Genomic DNA, 17,191 nt, shown 5'->3' on the forward strand with positions numbered 1-17,191 from the left:
ATGCTGATAAATATACTAAAGAAAATGGTGACCAAATCTAAATACATGCAAATTGTACATTAAAAGATATTTAAACCTAAAATCTTGACAAACTACTTCTGTCTTCTGTCATCTGACAAACTACTTCTGTCTGTCATTTGTCAATTGCCCATTGCCCATCTAAAATCAGTCAGTTTTGGTTCTTGATATGCCTTGTGGTCAGTTTTATGGTGGCAAGTTAGATCCCAGATCACCCACAAGGTGATATCGGAATTTCTTTTCTTATGTCTGGTCGCCCCTTCTAATTGTTTCTTTCTTTTTAAGTATATTATGAGATGCAGATACTTGCCCTAGTCTTAAAGATGCTAACGGTCTAACCAGATTCAATGATATATGCTAATCTATGCTAAAAGTGCTAGCGCCAGACCCGGAGATCGGCTGAATGGATTCGAAAACGATAAAACTCAACTGTTTAACTCCAGGGGAGTTGGAAAATGAGCCTATTTTCAAGACGATATTTTGAAGAATGTTGGTAACCAAACAGTTTTGGTTCCCCTTGACTTCCATTATATGGACAAAAAATACAGTGGAAGTAAATGGAAACTGTTGCAAAGTTCTTTAAATACATTTCTCTTCATTCTTTACACTATCTTTTGTGTTCCACAGAAGTCATTTAGGTTTGAAATTACAAGAGTGCAAGTAAATAATGACAGAATTTTAATTTTTAGGGTGTGTCACACCCCTGTGGACTGTTTTCTTGGTTTTTCCCTCCTGTGTCCTTATTTGGTCTTCCTGTTCCATTTCTTGTTAAGTCGTCACTGGTTAATCACGTACACCTGTCTGTGTCTCATTAGTGTTACTATATAAGTTTGGTTCAGTTCCTTGTCTTTGGTCTGTTCTTATGTTGTTAATGTTTCCATATGTTAGTTTGCGGTGTGTTGGATTGTGTTTACCCTGCTGCTCCAGTTTGTTCCTGTTCCCGTTTGGATTATGCTATTAAAGCACGTTTTCATTATCTCCTCGTCCCTGCTCCTCCTTCCCACACACAACGCCTGACAGGGTGAACTATCCCTTTAAAATACTGTCAGTTCTTCTTTGTCAATGTTATTGTTCCAATTTATCTAATTTTTATTAATCTAACATGAGATGTTATGTTGCATTATCATTTTTTAAAGAATCTTGTTGCTTTATAATGCTTTAAATTATGTAGTAATTATTATAATTGTTCAAAAGAAAATTCATTTGTGAAATACAATAAACAGTCAGGCCGTGAAGCAACGACAACCTCCCCACACATATATTAGCACCCTCTTCTCCCCCCTTACACAAACAGACCCATTCAACGACTCATAAACATGCCATCATAGTGCACTGTTTGTGAGAATGCATACACATGCACATGTGTGTGTGAGTGCACTTCTGTGTGTGTGTGTGTGTGTGTGTGCGTGTTTGACCGCAGCATAGCATAGCCCAGCCTCGGAAGGAATGGCCGGATTCTGAGTTGGGGGACGTGCTCGGAGTGAACAAATCATGCTAATTGTTTTGGGAAGACTGTGAAAGTTAGACCCAAGATGAAGGCACAGAAGGAGGCTTTCTCTTGGGCATCAGCTGCTTTTGCTGCTCCTCTCCTCTTGGTCCTTGCAGTTCTGATTCATTCAGGTAAGAGGAACAAATGTAGCTTTTTATCAAATGACAATGCTGCACCGTTGGTCTTGACCGAGAACTTATGGCGTAGTTATGGCTGGAAGTTCAAAAAAAAAAATTATAAAACGCCTTTTTCCTTTTATATTGTACTATGTCATTGGCAATGTTAAGTTTCAATGGGTTTTGTATTGAATAGAAACCAGAAAATAACTATATTAGTGCAAACTAATAAATACAGTATTTAGACCATTTTGGACTTATGTACTACACTTGATGTATGAATTTCATTTCATAAGGTAAAAAAAAAATCAAATCAAGTGGTAAACAAATAGTGCTAAAGCTTTCTTCTGAACTGGTGTCATATTTTAAGCTTTTCTGAAATCTTTTTAACACTTATTACTTGTTAGTTTTTAACAACTGGTGTCAGTGTGATTTTTTTTTTTTTTTTTTTTTTTTTTTTTTTTTTGTGGATGTTTGGCATCCAAAATGTGTTACAATCATTTTTATCTTAATAACAAAATATCTTTTGTTTTATCACTTGAAACTTTTTTGAAATGTTATGCTTGAAAAGTATTCTTGTACTTTCTTAACCCTGTATCATATTTTATACGCAAATGACTCTAAATGATCATCATGGTCACAAAAACTTAAAAAAAAAAAAAACTGTTGTACACAATCTTCTACAACACTTTTGTCGTCTGACTGATATACTTTTTTTAGCAAGTAAAAGGCACTTTTGTATAATTCTGAAATTGGTATACATGTCTTTTGTCTTTTGCTTTCTTTTTTTTTATTTTTAAATAGTAAATGTAATAACTTCAGTAATATTTCAAGAAGAATGTTTACTGGACTGAGGCATCTTAAGTTTACTTGATTGTCCATATATGTATATAAATACACACACACACATCAGGCTTTTGAGGCACAATTATTTGTCTCTAAATCAGCATTGTATTTCATATTTTCCCCCATAATAAAAACTACAGAGCTTTGGTCATAAAACTAAGCATTCAAATAAGACAAGGGTGATACAGGCCGATACAGGGTGACAACTAATATGCATTTTATGTAAGTTGTCTGCTATACAGGATTTCATTGATTTACATTACAAGCTTTCAGAATTTCATCTTATTTTCTGGACATACAAATATCAGCAACTGCAACAAATTGCATATTATCAAGCTCTATATATATCATAATATAAATGCCTGGTGTATCAAATATTATAGTCAATGCAAAAATAAAAAAAGGGAAAAAAAAAAAAAAAAAAAAAAGGATTTTTTTCTGACTATTATTTCATATGTCAGGCTATCCAGGGTTAAAATAAATTCAATTTGATTTGATATTGGGTTATATACAGTAATGCAGTGACAGTAATTCATTATGAGAATGACTAAAAATATCTGGAATATTGCTATACCAAAAAAAAAGAATGTTGAGTACATGAAAAATGTAGTTTGTGTAGGTTTTTGTAGTCTAGTATTACAGTGTAATGCTGTGCCTGTCTGGAGCAGTGTCCGAGCGGATACTGTAGCAGCATTGAGACAATAAGTTACTGAATGGACAAAGATGACTTACAATGTACTTTATATTGCAATTTACAACATCATGAAAACTCATTCCTATCCTCGCATCATGACTACTTTAGAAGCTGTTTGTGTTGTACAATTGGCCAATGTTGTCATCAACAGAGTCACAGGAGCCCCGTGTGTCACTTTTCATCTAATCACACTGATTGTTTGTCGCTCTGTAGGTCCTTTTCATGCCAGGAAATTGGGCCAAACAATTCAAGCTTTTGTGTGCTCATCTCTGGCAGGCCTTTCGCACTGTAAGCAGTTACCAAGGAGATGGGCCGTTTCCACACAGGCTTTATTCTGCTGGTTATCAGACAAAGAGAATGAGAATCTTTGATGCTTTATATTACAATATTTACAGCTTTAAAAGGTGGCCCACTAAATACAGTGCAAGGTCCCACTTTATATTAGGTGGTCTTAACTACTATATACTTACTTCAAAAAATAAGTACAGTGTACTTATTGTGTTAATACTGTATTGCAAAACACTTTTGCTGCTACTGAGGTGGGATACAGGTAAGGTTAGGGAGAGATTTGGTGCTTTGGGTAGGTTTAAGGGTGGGTTAAGGTGTAAGGGATAGGTCAATAGCGTAATTATAAATGTACTCACAGAAATTAATTACAGATGTAATTTTTTTTAAGTACAATCAAAATTCAAAACGAAGCATTGACATTTATTAATATCATGCACGGCATCAATAAGACAAGCCAATAAGGAAAATTGACAGTGATATGTGAACCCATATTATGTAGTCTTGGTTGTTGTTTGTTTTTTTAACTGCAATAATATTTCACAGTGTTGGTTGTTATTGCATTTTTAATTAAATAAATGCTACCACGGCAAGCATAAAACACTCCTTCTGAAAACATTAAAAGAAATATCACAGACCCCCAACTTTTAAATTGTAGTGTTTATTGCTATAGTATCTATGCATGATTATGTAGTTAGATTCATTTTGTTATTTGTCATTACTTTTCTTGCTGTCTGTGAGACTGTCAGAACAGACTGAACATAACAGAGTTGTGACCCATTTTTTGGCTTGAATGTGATCTGAGTCATCAATATCTGAAAGAGCTCGATAGTAAAAGGTGTCTTGAACTGTGCAAGTGTACTTTATGTAAGTTATGTTGTTGCCCTCTCTGGCAATGAGATCTGATGAGTGTTATTACAGCTTTTATGTGCACCAGGTTGCAGTGAAGTCAGACAGAAGGCAGGGTGAGGCCTTACCAAATTGACAAAGTAAAAGGTTAGTTCAACCAAAAATGAGAATTATCCCATTATTTACTCCCTCTCAAGGCATCCTAGGTGTATATGACTTTTTTCTTTCAGACGAATGCAATCAGAATTACATTAAAAATTGTTCTGGCTCTTTCAAGCTTTATAATGCAGTGGGCGGGTGTTTCTCTTCGTCAGTCCAAAACAAGTCCAATAAAGCGCATCCATCCATAATAAAAGTGTCTCAAACAGCTCAGGGGGGTGAATTAAGGCCTCCTGTAGCAAATCAATGCATTTTTGTAAGAAAAAGTCTGTTTAAATGGAATAATCATTTTCTCTAGCTAGCATAACAGTTGTACACGGAAACAGCTCCGGGCAGATGACGTAGGATGTCAGCATTGACAAACGCAGATGTGCAGTAGAAAGCTCAAAACAAAACTCCGGTCACGAATTAGAAGTACAAAATGAGGCTTTGTAAAGAAAAATGTTGAAGGATTTCGAAATAAGCCAAAAGGAGACTGGTTTTCCTTTGCTTCCTTTGCTCCTGTAAACAAACATTGGTTTTCACGAGACTCCTAAACGTCCTACGTCATCCACCTGGAGCTGCTTCCATGTACAGCTACACTTTAAATATGGATATTTTTCTTACCAAAATGCATCGATCCACTACAGAAGTCTTTTATTCACTCCCCAGTGCAGTGTGTGACACTTTTTATTATGGATGGATGTGCTTTATCAGACTTGTTTTGGACTGTTGAAGAGAAACACCTGCCCACTGCATTATAAAGTTTGAAGTTTATAAAGTATTATAAAGTTTATAAAGTTTTACTTTTATATAGCGAAAGAGATGAAATGCTAAATGAAAAAATGCCATGATTTGAGCATTAGTCATACTTAATGTATGTAATAACAGTATGCACTAATTATGTAAATAGTAATTTAGCAGACACTTTAATCCCTAGTGTCCTACAATGCACTTACTATAGATACGATCCTCTTAGAGGAGGCTGAGGTGAAGTGCTTTGCTCAAGAGCATAATGGCTAATGGCACATGCTAATTCTTGTGTGGCTTAAACCATCAAACTTCTGATTATGAACTCTGATTTTGAACCTTGAGCTAGAATATTTGTGTTTTGTTGTTGTTGTTGTTGTTGTTTGTCTGTTTGTTTTTTTGTTTTATTTATACATTTTTATTACAATACAAAAGCCACAGGATAACAACAACAAAAGCACACTTAAATACTGTATGTGGCAGTGAACAAATACACCAGAATATATTTTTCAAAGATAAATAAATAATTTACAAATTAATCATAATAAATAAATAAATAACAACAACAACAAAAACCTAGTGCAATCCTTCATACAGCAAATACCGTTCTACAGTATTTTGATCAAGCTGTACATAGAGTGTATCCCAAACAAAACTGTGAGTGTAGGCTGAGGGGGGACTCAGTCTCAAAGAACCGGGTCAAGCTGGAGAGTTTGGACATGTTCACGAAGGGGCTACCAGAGTTTAACAAAAATAGTGCTGGGTCGGTGAAGAGAGTACCTGATTTTCTCTAACTTCATAAAGTAAAGAACGTCCTTTACCCAGCGGGTGTGAGAAGGAGGATGAGGGTTCTTCCAGTTCAGCAGAATTAAACGCCTAGCCAACAAGGATAAAAAAGCTACGGAATCTGAAAATTGTGAAGGCAAAGAAAGGCCAGGTGGGAGAACTTTAAATAAACCAGTAATTGGACAAGGTGGAATATTGACAAAAGTAATGGCTGACAATGAAACAAAAATTTGCCTCCAAAAAGCAGACAGGGCAGGACAGGACCAGAACATATGGATTAAAGTAGCCGGACCAGAATGACACCTGTCACACTCAGGGTCAATAGAGGGGTTGATACGAGCTAGCCTGTAGTACCAATGTCTTGGGACCAACTGGTGTGTAGGTTATCCGAGACAAACTACAAATTATCAATTATATTGACTATCTTAGAAATTGACCCTTTAGCACAAAGGTCCACACCCAGTATGATGTCCAGAACCAAAGGAAGAGGAGCATTTGGAAAGTTAACACATTTTTACGCACAAAGTCTCGAGTTTGTAAATATCTGAAATATCTGCTTTTGGGGATATTAAACCAAGAGATCAACTGATCAAAAGAGGCAAAAACACCATCAATGTAAAGGTCACCAAAACGGGTTTTTCCATGAGGCATAAGCATTATCCAGGATGGAAGGGTAGAACAAAGGATTGGAGTGTATTGGGAATAATAAAGGGGTATTGTGAAGACTAAAATGACGCACAAATTGGGTCCAGATTTTAAGACTATTTTTTACAATTATATTATTCGAATATTTTATTGGGATCATTGAATATGGGAGGCATCCTCTTTTATTCTAAGAAATAAATCACCCTGCAGTTTTCTCTCAAGTGGTTTCATTGTTGCCAGCATCAAGTCTGAGTATGATTCAGTAGGATATGTAGCACTTTTAATTGTCAGAAAATGACTTGTCTTTAAACATTTTGGTTCAATACACATACCTGTTCATCAAAAATCAATTTTTTTTTTAGTTTTATTTAGTAACTAATGAGGGTGTACTCATTTTTGCAACACATCGTTTTATCATTTTGATAAGAAAATCTTATTTTCCTAAATAATTTTGACATTCTTCTTCGGTAATTGATCAAGCTGGCTTGTTGGAACAGTATATCTCCAAAGAACCCTAACATGTCATCTAAATAAAGAGTAACTGGTGAATTTAGAGGGGGTGTACTCATTTATGCTGTGCACTGTATATAGACCTATTAAATTATCCTCCACTGGAATAATGAGCAGCAATAAACTACATTTGGGCATTTTATAATGCCTAGTCATACTTTTCTGTAGATATTTTGGTGAAAGTAATTGAAAAGTAACTTAAAAGTAGTGTTACGTGTGACAACTTAGAATCAGTAATATTGTAATGTAACTAATTAATTTTTAAAGACAGCAGCTAGTAATATATGATGTATTACATTTTGTAAATAGTCTAACTTGCCCAACACTAGTCATAGATTGATGAAAGATGTAATGAGATTTGCAATGCTCACAACCAATTTGTACGTATTCTATAAGGTGGCCTCATCTCCGAATTCCTACAAATTTGCCACCTCGTATACGTACGTATTTTTCACAAATCATAAACATTTGTACAAATTAGCAACCTTATAAAATATGTACAAATTGCTGTGAGATTGGGTTGACAGTTTATAAACTATTTGCATCTGTTTTAATAAAATAATATTTTAATGCAATTTTTTTAATAATATAAAAAAAATGTAATGTATTTATTCAAATGGCTTTTATTCAAATCAGAATAAAACTGTTAATTGTGAAAACAATTACATTTATTCAGCTAAAAAGTATGAACTGTATTAAAATATGGAATGAGCTATTTTCAATTGGTTCAAATGTATAACAGTAGAACAAGCTAGATTTATTATTGATAAATATGTAAACATGATTGTGCTCCTACAGGAATCTTACCCGTTATTAACCGTTTCATTAATGTATGCCTGACAAATATGCATCACATTTAAGTTTATTAGTTTAATTAGTTTTGTGTGTGTGTGTGTGTGTGTGTGTGTGTGTTACAATTGTTTAAATCCAGATTTTAAAAGCAATTCAAAACCAAAAAAAAACTTAATTTAGGCCTAAATATTGTCAACAATGGTAATGACCTTTGATTTTCCTGTGAAATTGGGATACTTTAACACTGTTGCCGCAGGTTGTTTTCATGTCTGCAGGTTGAAGCAATCCTAATAACTTGACATTTAGCCCCTGGAATGCAAATTTTACCAGGGGAACCCCACCAAAAAATGTGTATTTTACCCCCCAAAATGGCCAGTTTTAAGCTAGTTTTGAGTAGCAATTAACCTTCGCAGAGCCTTTTTTACTTAAGACACAAAATAAACATGAATTAACATCAGAAGGTATTTTACTTCAACTGCGGTAAGACTAATTAATCTACTCACTGGTTTGTTTGTAGGACAAAACGGTGGATTTGGCATTGTGATTGGTCAGATTGGGGTAAAGGGTAAATTGGGTAAATTGGGCAATTGGGTTTTGTTGTTCACTGGTGCTAACTTGATCTCTTTACATTTTGGCAAACTAACATTAATCTCATAAATCAGATGTTTAAACAAGATTGTTCCTGTCACAGCATGTGTTCAGGGAGTGAACATCACCAGTCTCGAGACTCTAATCAGAGGGACGGTGGGTGGAGAAGCTCTGCTCTCCGTCCGATACACAAGCACCAGTCAAGATCCCCCTGTAATCAAATGGCAACTGAAAAGGGACAAACCTGTTACAGTGGTCCAGTCCATCGGCACGGAGATCATCGGTAACCTGCGGCCGGAATACCGAGACCGCATCCTTGTGTTTGAGAATGGTACTCTGCTGCTCCATAACCTCAGGCTTTCTGATGAGGGCACTTATGAAGTAGAGATCTCCATCACCGATGACACCTTCACTGGAGAGAGCAGCATCGAGCTGACAGTGGATGGTAAGAAAAATCAAACATTACAGAACTGGAATCATAATAATCTACTGATAACAATAAAACCATACTTGATGTTTTGCCAGAGCCAATCTCTAAGCCACACGTCCACATGCTCACCTCCACCGTTCTGGAACTGACTGAAAATTTCACGCTAAACTGCACCCATGAAACAGGCACTAAGACCACCTACGGCTGGGCAAAAGGTGGTCATCCGTTACTAAACGAGACCCGTCTGCTGCTGTCAGCGGATCAGAAAGTCCTGACCATCACACGTGTTCAGATGGTTGATGATGACATCTACAGCTGTATGGTGGAGAACCCTATTAGTAGCATGAGAAGTCTACCAGTCAGACTCACTGTTTACAGTAAGAATGGGTTATCTGAACATCATTTTATATGTTCAGTACATATTTGTTTCATGTTTGCAAAAGTAAAATGGCTGAATATGTTCTTTTGTTTCCAGAAAGGAGCTCTCTTTATATCATACTGTCTACAGTGGGAATCTTCCTCCTTGTCACCCTTGTAACTATGTGTGCTTGCTGGAAGCCGTCAAAAAAGTATGACTTTTTTTCTTTGCCCCTCATCTATCCTCAAGTTAACAATTTCAGTGTAAACTGATGTGTCACCACAAATACTTTCATTAACAGGTCAAAAAGACAGAAGTCCAAAACTATTAAACCAAGACCCATTCCACAAAACCATCACATCAGGTATCAAGACATCAAGCCGGAGGGTATGTAATGTAATTAATGTAATTTTGTTACTTCATATTGATTTACAGAGTACATACAGACTGGCCAAACAGGCTCATTCATTACGTTTTTAATGAATTACAGTTGAGGTCAAAAATTTACGTACTGTACACCTTGCAGAATATGCAAAATATTAATTATTTCACAAAATAAGAGGGATCATACGAAATGCATGTTATTTTTTATTTAGTACTGACCTGAATAAGATATTTCACACAAAAGATGTTTACATATAGTTCAAAAGAGAAATAGTTGAATAGTTGAATTTATACTACTATACCGTTCAGAAGTTTACATATGCTTGATTCTTATTACTGTGTTGTTACCTGAATGATCCACAACAAGTTTTTTTTTGTTTTTTGTTTAGTGATAGTTCATGAGTCCCTTGTTTGTCATGAACAGTTAAACTGCCTGCTGTTCTTCAAAAATCCTTCAGGTCCCACAAATTCTTTGGTTTTCCAGCATTTTTGTATATTTGAACCCTTTCCAACAATGACTGCATGATTTTAAGATCCATCTTTTCACATTGAGGACAACTGAGGGACTCATATGCAACTATTACAGAAGGTTCAAATGCTCACTGATGCTTTAGAAGGAAAAATGATGCATTAAGAGCTAGGAGTGAAAACTTTTGAACATAATGGGGATGTGTACATTTTTCTTATTTTTGCCTAAATATCATATTGTTTCATTTAGTACTGCCCTTCAAAAGCAAATAATTACATGTTTCCCAGAAGACAAAATAAGTTAAATTTACCCTGATATTTAAATTCATTCAGTAAATCATTCAGGTAACAACACAGTATTAAGAATCAAGTGTATGTAAACTTTTGAATGGGGTCATTTTTATAAATTAAACTATTATTTTCTCTTGTGGACTATATGTAAACATATTTTCTGTGCAATATCTTATTCAGGTCAGTACTAAATAAAAATAACATGCATTTTGTAGGATCCCTCTTCTATTGGTAAAATAGTTAACATTTTTGCAGATTCTTCAAGGTATATCTAAACGTTTGACCTCAACTGTATGTTAGGAATTAAATGTAATGTTCTGACGAATTGTTGATTACCATAACAAAAGGGGAAAAAAATACAAAATTTGAATCAATAGACATGTAGTTAGTATTTTTATTGATTTTTTTATTTGATTGTATATTTATACATTGTTCTGTATTATTATATTATATTATATTATGTGTAAGTCATTGCTATAATGTCTGAACATTAGTGCAGGATTAAATTAAATTAAATTAAATTAAATTAAATTAAATTAAATTAAATTAAATTAAATTAAATTAAATTAAATTAAATTAAATTAAATTAAATTAAATTAAATTAAATTAAATTGTTATTGTTTATTACCACAGAAAATAATTTTGACTTATCCCCCATTTAAAAAAAATATGTGTTGTTTGTATTTTTAATTTTATTTTATATTTATAATTTTTTCTGCATTATTATATTATATTATATAATTATCATTTTTATATCAAGAGGATGTCATCGCAATAATGTCTGATCATGTAAATTAAATTAACATTAATAGTTGAAATGCCTGATTTATTGTTTACCACAGAAAATAAGTCTTATTCTGCTATTTTTAAAAAGAAGCAAAAATATTCGGTTAGACAGACAATTGTAAATACTGTTTATTTCTACTGAAATATTTTGTATTAATTTTTATGTGTTGTCCATTCAATATGCCCAAAATGAATTTAATCTCATGTTTAACCACTATAGAGACATCAGCGGCAAATTCCAGAAGAATTGGCCAAGGTAAGGCTGCTCTTGGCAGGTTCATGAGCACTGAAAGGCCGGTAACACTCTGGAGACGAAAACAAAGCAAATTTTCAAATAGGCACTATTTTTATTGACAAACCGCATATTTGAAGTTAAAACAACTAGATTTTCGCCAAAAAACTCATAATACACTACATTCCGTGACACAATAACAGTAGTAGGCCTATTTGTAAGATTATAGTGGATTTGTGTGTCCATCATTACACTCGCTGTGAGAAGTGCTGAAAGTGGAGTGATACAAACAGTGAAACAGTTCCTGTGGTTACTGGTAGAATAACACTTGGCTAGAAAGACCTCTCAGCCAATCAGATTGCAAGGTCAGAAGTAGCTGTTGTATATATTATATTATAGTTAATATAATTATATGTATATTTTTGATTTATGTTTCTAGATGATGCCATCCCAATAATGACTGATCATGAGCGCAGGAATCCTGTATCACTCTACATCTTAAAAGAGAAGGTATTATGACATCATTATTTAATTTCCCTTTCCCATCACATCTGCTTTATGTTTAAAAATAGACTTTCAAGTGGATGAGTGGTTCATTACCTCAACAGAGCTGTCTGTAAGTCAGAGAGCAACCACCTGACTGCAACATTTCTTTACATTAGCCATTAATATTCACCACATATTCTAATGCACTGTACAGCAGAATAGGTTATGAGATTATCACATTTCTGTGCTACAAGAACAGCCTAGAAGTTTCACGCATCTTGATAATATGAAAGTGCATTGATGTAGGCGTGTGAAGACTGTAAATGCCTGCACTTAACATCCTCAGGATTCTCCTCCTGGTGAGCCAGCGTCAACGTGTGAAACATGCACTTCCAACAACAGCAGCCCTCCGAGTTACAGCAGCTCAATACCTCCTCCATCCGACTCGCTCGAGCCGCCAGCGCGCTCCTCTCGCAGATACCCTCGCACCTCCACTAAATCCCCACCGCACCATCGCCGGAGGAAGGGACACAGTCAGAGCCCACCAGCCCCGTCTTCGCCCCGCGGCCGAGGGTCTGGTCGAGCCTCTCAGCACTCTGCGGCTTCATCTCCAGCCAGGATACCTGAGGATCCGTCCACCCCTCCACAGGAACCCAGAGGCTCCCCAAAATCATAGATGATCGCGCTGACCGCGTCTGCCGAGCCCACATGCTGCGAAAAGACAGACACTCTATTGACCTGCACAAATATTTTTGCATTAATGTATGTAAATTTGTTCATGTATATGCTCCAAAACTATGCATTTCAAACTTGTTTAGCCTTACCATGTTAAGACACTTTTTCAAAAGCACATTGTGAATGTTTAGTTGATTTAACACGCTAGGATCTCTTCACTCTCAGAGATGTCTGAGTATTTCACTGTGATTGCGTTGGCTTGACCAAGCCTTCAGGCTAAATTCACCAAATTCAGCACAGTCCTAAAGATTAATTATAGTTGAATTATATTTGTTTAATTACAACAGTGGGTTTTTTATTACCAGTTTGCATCCTTGTACTCTTGTGAACTCTCATGAGCATCAAAGACTGACACGAAAGAGAAGAAATTGTTGAATAAAGTCGTTATTTTTGTTTTTTTGCGCACAAAAAGTATTCTCAGTGTTTCATAAAATTAAGGTTGAACCACTGATGTCACATGGATTATTTTAACAATGTCCTTACTACTTTTCTGGGCCTTGAACATATAGTTGTGTTGATGTCTATGCACTGTCAGAAATTTTCATCAAAAATATCTTAATTTGTGTTCTGAAGATGAACAAAGGTCTTACGGGTTTGGAACGACATGAGAGTGAGTAATAAATGAAATCATTTTCTACAAAAATCAAACAAATTTTCAAAAAACTTTAGCAAATGCCCCTTTTGCGCCTCACGATTTAGACATTACAAACACAACTTTTAAGGGTCTATCAAATGGAAGGCATGTCTCAACACATAAAAATAGGCTATTTTCAACAAAAGTTTCAACATATGTGACCCTGTAGCACAAAACCAGTCCTAAGTAGCATGGATAATATTTGTAGCAATAGCCAACAATATGGGTCAAAATTATCGATTTTTCTTTTATGCCTAAAATCATTAGGATATTAAGTAAAGATCATGTTCCATTATGATATTTTGTAAATTTCCTATCGTAAGTATATCAAAACTTAATTTCTGATTAGTAATATGCATACACTTTATATTTTGATTTTTTTGCACCTTCAGATTCCAGATTTTTAATAATTGTGTCTCGGCCAAATATTGTCCTTTCCTAACAAACCATACATCAATAGAAAGCTTATTTATTCAGCGTTCAGATTTAGGAATATTTATGTTTAGGAACTTTATGTTTAGCTTACCTGTCTAGAAATATTCCATTATACTTCAACTTGTAAAAACACTGCCAGTGCTTACCCTTTTTTTAACCTGTTGCCTGCCTTCTAATTTTGTCTTGCATTTCTGTACCACCATGCATTAAGATACTCTCATGAACACACGTCGAAGGCTGACATGGAAGAGAAGAAATTTTATCATAATATTTGTCATTATTTTGGTTTTCCTTGTGCACAAATAGTATTCTCGCAGCTTCATAACATTAAGATTGAACTACTGATGTCACACAGACTGTTTTAAACGATGTCCTTACTACCTTTCTGCGTCTTGAACGTGGTAGCTGCGTTGCTGTCTATGCAGGGCCAGAAAGGTCTCTGATTTCAGGTCTTGCAGGTTTGGAACGACATGAGGGTGAGTAATTAATGACAGAACTTTCTTTTTTTGGGTGGACTAGTTTTAAAAAGTTTGAAAATACCTGCCCTAGAAACCAGCTCAAATACCATAGCACCCAGAACACCATAGCACCATAGGAACGCTCCAGCAACCAGCCAAAACTCCCAAGCAGTGCCCTAGCAACACCCCAGCAGCTACACTTACTATACTTGTTCAAACTACACAACAACTGTTGCGCACTTCAATGGAAGGCTTTGTCAAGTCAGCAGTGAATGTTTGTGTTTCCTTTTGTTTAGTTTTTCAGTTTTATTTTGGTGATAGTAAATGGCAAATAGAGTTGATCTGTAGCGAAGATGTTAAATAAAACTTTGAAAAAGACCTGAATGCAGTCTTTCACATATTTGATGTAATTTCGTCCAGTGTTTCTCCTGCTCATAATCTGAGCATTATGTAATCATGTCTTTCTCACTAAAGTTCATACTGTTCCTGAAAAGGGAGGGACAATGTGCATGCTGATTCACACAAAAGACACAGTAGGCTCCTTGTTATGCACGGGCACTGCCGTTGAGAACGGGCATTGTAAAGGGAGCAGGCTGTTCTTGTGTTGATTCATACCCATGCATAAATGTATAAGTTGGAGACAGAAACCCAAATAAGCATAGGGAATGCTAATAGATTACTTCTGTGGAAAAACAATGCTTCAAAAACAGTTCCAGTCATGAACAAAAGTTTTAAAAGATTAGCATAAGTAGGTGTGGAAGCTTCTTTCCGCAATTACAACTTTTTATCTTACAATCTGGAGTTTGTTTATTTTTCTTTCTTTCTTTTTCACAGTTGTGAATTTATATCTCTCAGTTGGTCATTACCTCGCAAAGAAAGTCCTAACTGTGAGACATAAACACGAAAGTTTGAATACACAATTACTTTTTTGTTTTTATTCCATTGCAAAAACGAGCTTCCATAAGTAGAAACATTTCATAACAACAATTCGCTTGTTAAGACTAACGTCAAGCGTCAAACGCTCTATCAGGGCTGCGTTCAGCCCCGACAAACGATGCAAAACGTTTTTTAAACGTAAACGGTGGTGCGTTGAACACCCTGTTCTGATGACGCAAGAGTTGCAACTATGGCAGCTGAGAAGGCCATTCTTTGTGTTCTTTTTGAAGAATTTTCAAAAGAGCCTGATGAAATCTATATAAATATGTTTAATAATGCAAAATACACTCGATTTTATAGTCACAGCCCTTGCCGTCCAGAATAAAAGAGAACGTCCCAGTTGAGTGAAGGGATTTGTAGAAACTGTGGTTCCTAAATATTGTGATTCAACGTTTGCCTTGCATTTCAGTATGAAAAGACAAACATTTCAGGTGAAGGATAATCCACTGCTTACATCCGAGATTGTGTACGATATATATGACCTTATTTTTTTTTTATTGTGAGTGTTAGGCTTATCATTATTGCTGATTACTGTTGTCGTGCTATGATACTGTAATATTTACTATTATATAGCCCAATTATAAAAGTATAGAAAAGTTTATGAAAGTGTCACTCTGCAATACAATAGCAAAATATATAAATATGTTTAGTATATTTTTATGTTATGTTAATCAGTGTCTAGCACACCTTCCTAAGGAAAGGATATGGACCAGAAGGCATTGCAATTACTACATGATATTAGACAGACTTAAAGAAGTTCCAGATCTATACTTGTGCTTTAATTATTTTAGTTATTTTGCCTTTAATGTAAATAAACGTGTAAACAATACACTTGCTCTTGTGAATTTATTTTGATGTTAATTACATTTACTTTCAAACTCCCATTGTATATAGCAGTTTGTGCATCAGTGTGTAAACAACGGCCATAGCAAGATTTGTGTCAGCTTATTTACAGCTCCATAGGGGATGTAGAAAATTCTATAAATGCATGCATTGTGCGAGCTGTCTCACTTTAATACCACGTGGTTTGTAAACATGTTGCAGTTGATTGGGCTGACATTTTTGACACACCCACCAAACAAGAGAAAAGGTATCTCAAACCCCGTTGCACACCATTTCCAGGAAACAGTAAAAATTTATTAGATGCCGACCATATTTTCTCAGTAGAAGGTATGAAGAAGAATTGTTTCCAATTTATGAGTGCTAATATCCATATTAATACCTCCAATAACAAGATTTGGAATTTGTCGGACAGCTGAATTATAACTGAGATGTATTTTCACAAGGTAAAGCAATTTAGGGAAAATGCTTTTCACAACCAAATTATAATCACTACAAGATTCAATCCCTGAGAAAGAAAGAAATTGCTGAAAAGTATAAATCTCACCATTAGTGTTCAATAATTCAAAAAGAAATATAATCCCTTATTAAAACCATTCTTTTTAAAACATACTCTTGTTATTAGACAACACAAACTGGTTATTCCATAGTATGCATGAATGTGGAGAGAAATTATATTTAAAGGCTATTTTCCATGCTTCTAGTGATTGCTTATGAAAGTTTGATAATTTTATGGAAAGTTTACTGTATTTGAAGTCACATGATAGTAGAAATATAACACACCACACTTTTAATAGATTGGGGATATAAAACCATATAGATTTACTTTGGGCCAAGCAATGTTTTTTAAAATAATATTAAGAGTACTAAAATCAAGGTCATTAAGCCCACCCTCTGAAAAAGGTCTAATAATAGTTTTTCTTTTCACATATTCAGTTCTGCTTTTCCAGATAAACTTAAACAAAGCCCTGTCAATATCTGAGCACATTTTAGGGTTGACATATAAAGACAGAGCAGGATATACCAGCCTCGAAATTCCTAATATCTAAGTTGTTACTTAGTACAACTTAACATTTCAAGTTGACTAAACTTATTTTAGTTGACTGAACTTAAAATGTTAAGGCAGCAGGGTAACATTATTTTAAGCTGACTCATTTTTTTTTTTACAGTGTAGAAACATTTCATAACAACAATTCGCTTGTTAAGACTGAT

General features: G+C 35.0%; 1 protein-coding gene across 2 annotated transcripts; it reads left to right on the forward strand.

The window, feature by feature from the left end:
• The first annotated feature begins 1,326 nt into the window (after nucleotides 1-1,326).
• Nucleotides 1,327-14,581, forward strand: hepacamb (hepatic and glial cell adhesion molecule b). 2 transcript variants are annotated; one of them, XM_051110641.1, is made up of 8 exons: nucleotides 1,327-1,638; nucleotides 8,610-8,951; nucleotides 9,032-9,313; nucleotides 9,412-9,505; nucleotides 9,596-9,681; nucleotides 11,444-11,479; nucleotides 11,895-11,965; nucleotides 12,288-14,581. In XM_051110641.1, exons 1-8 carry the CDS (start codon nucleotides 1,551-1,553, stop codon nucleotides 12,615-12,617), a joined length of 1,329 nt encoding a protein of 442 aa, XP_050966598.1. In that variant the 5' UTR covers nucleotides 1,327-1,550; the 3' UTR covers nucleotides 12,618-14,581. The 2 variants fall into 2 exon arrangements, with proteins under 2 accessions (XP_050966598.1, XP_050966599.1); XM_051110642.1 differs by lacking the exon at nucleotides 11,444-11,479.
• The last annotated feature ends 2,610 nt before the right edge of the window (nucleotides 14,582-17,191 follow it).

This window comes from Labeo rohita, chromosome 5 (assembly GCF_022985175.1).
Source record: "Labeo rohita strain BAU-BD-2019 chromosome 5, IGBB_LRoh.1.0, whole genome shotgun sequence".
Taxonomy (NCBI): Eukaryota; Metazoa; Chordata; class Actinopteri; order Cypriniformes; family Cyprinidae; genus Labeo; species Labeo rohita.

Excerpts from the sequence above, each read along its gene's own strand:
- hepacamb (XM_051110641.1), top strand. The coding sequence starts at position 1,551 with ATGAAGGCACAGAAGGAGGCTTTCTCTTGGGCATCAGCTGCTTTTGCT. Across the intron at positions 9,506-9,595 it reads TGCTGGAAGCCGTCAAAAAA|GTCAAAAAGACAGAAGTCCA; the intron begins GTATGACTTTTT and ends TTTCATTAACAG. Across the intron at positions 11,480-11,894 it reads TTCCAGAAGAATTGGCCAAG|ATGATGCCATCCCAATAATG; the intron begins GTAAGGCTGCTC and ends TTATGTTTCTAG.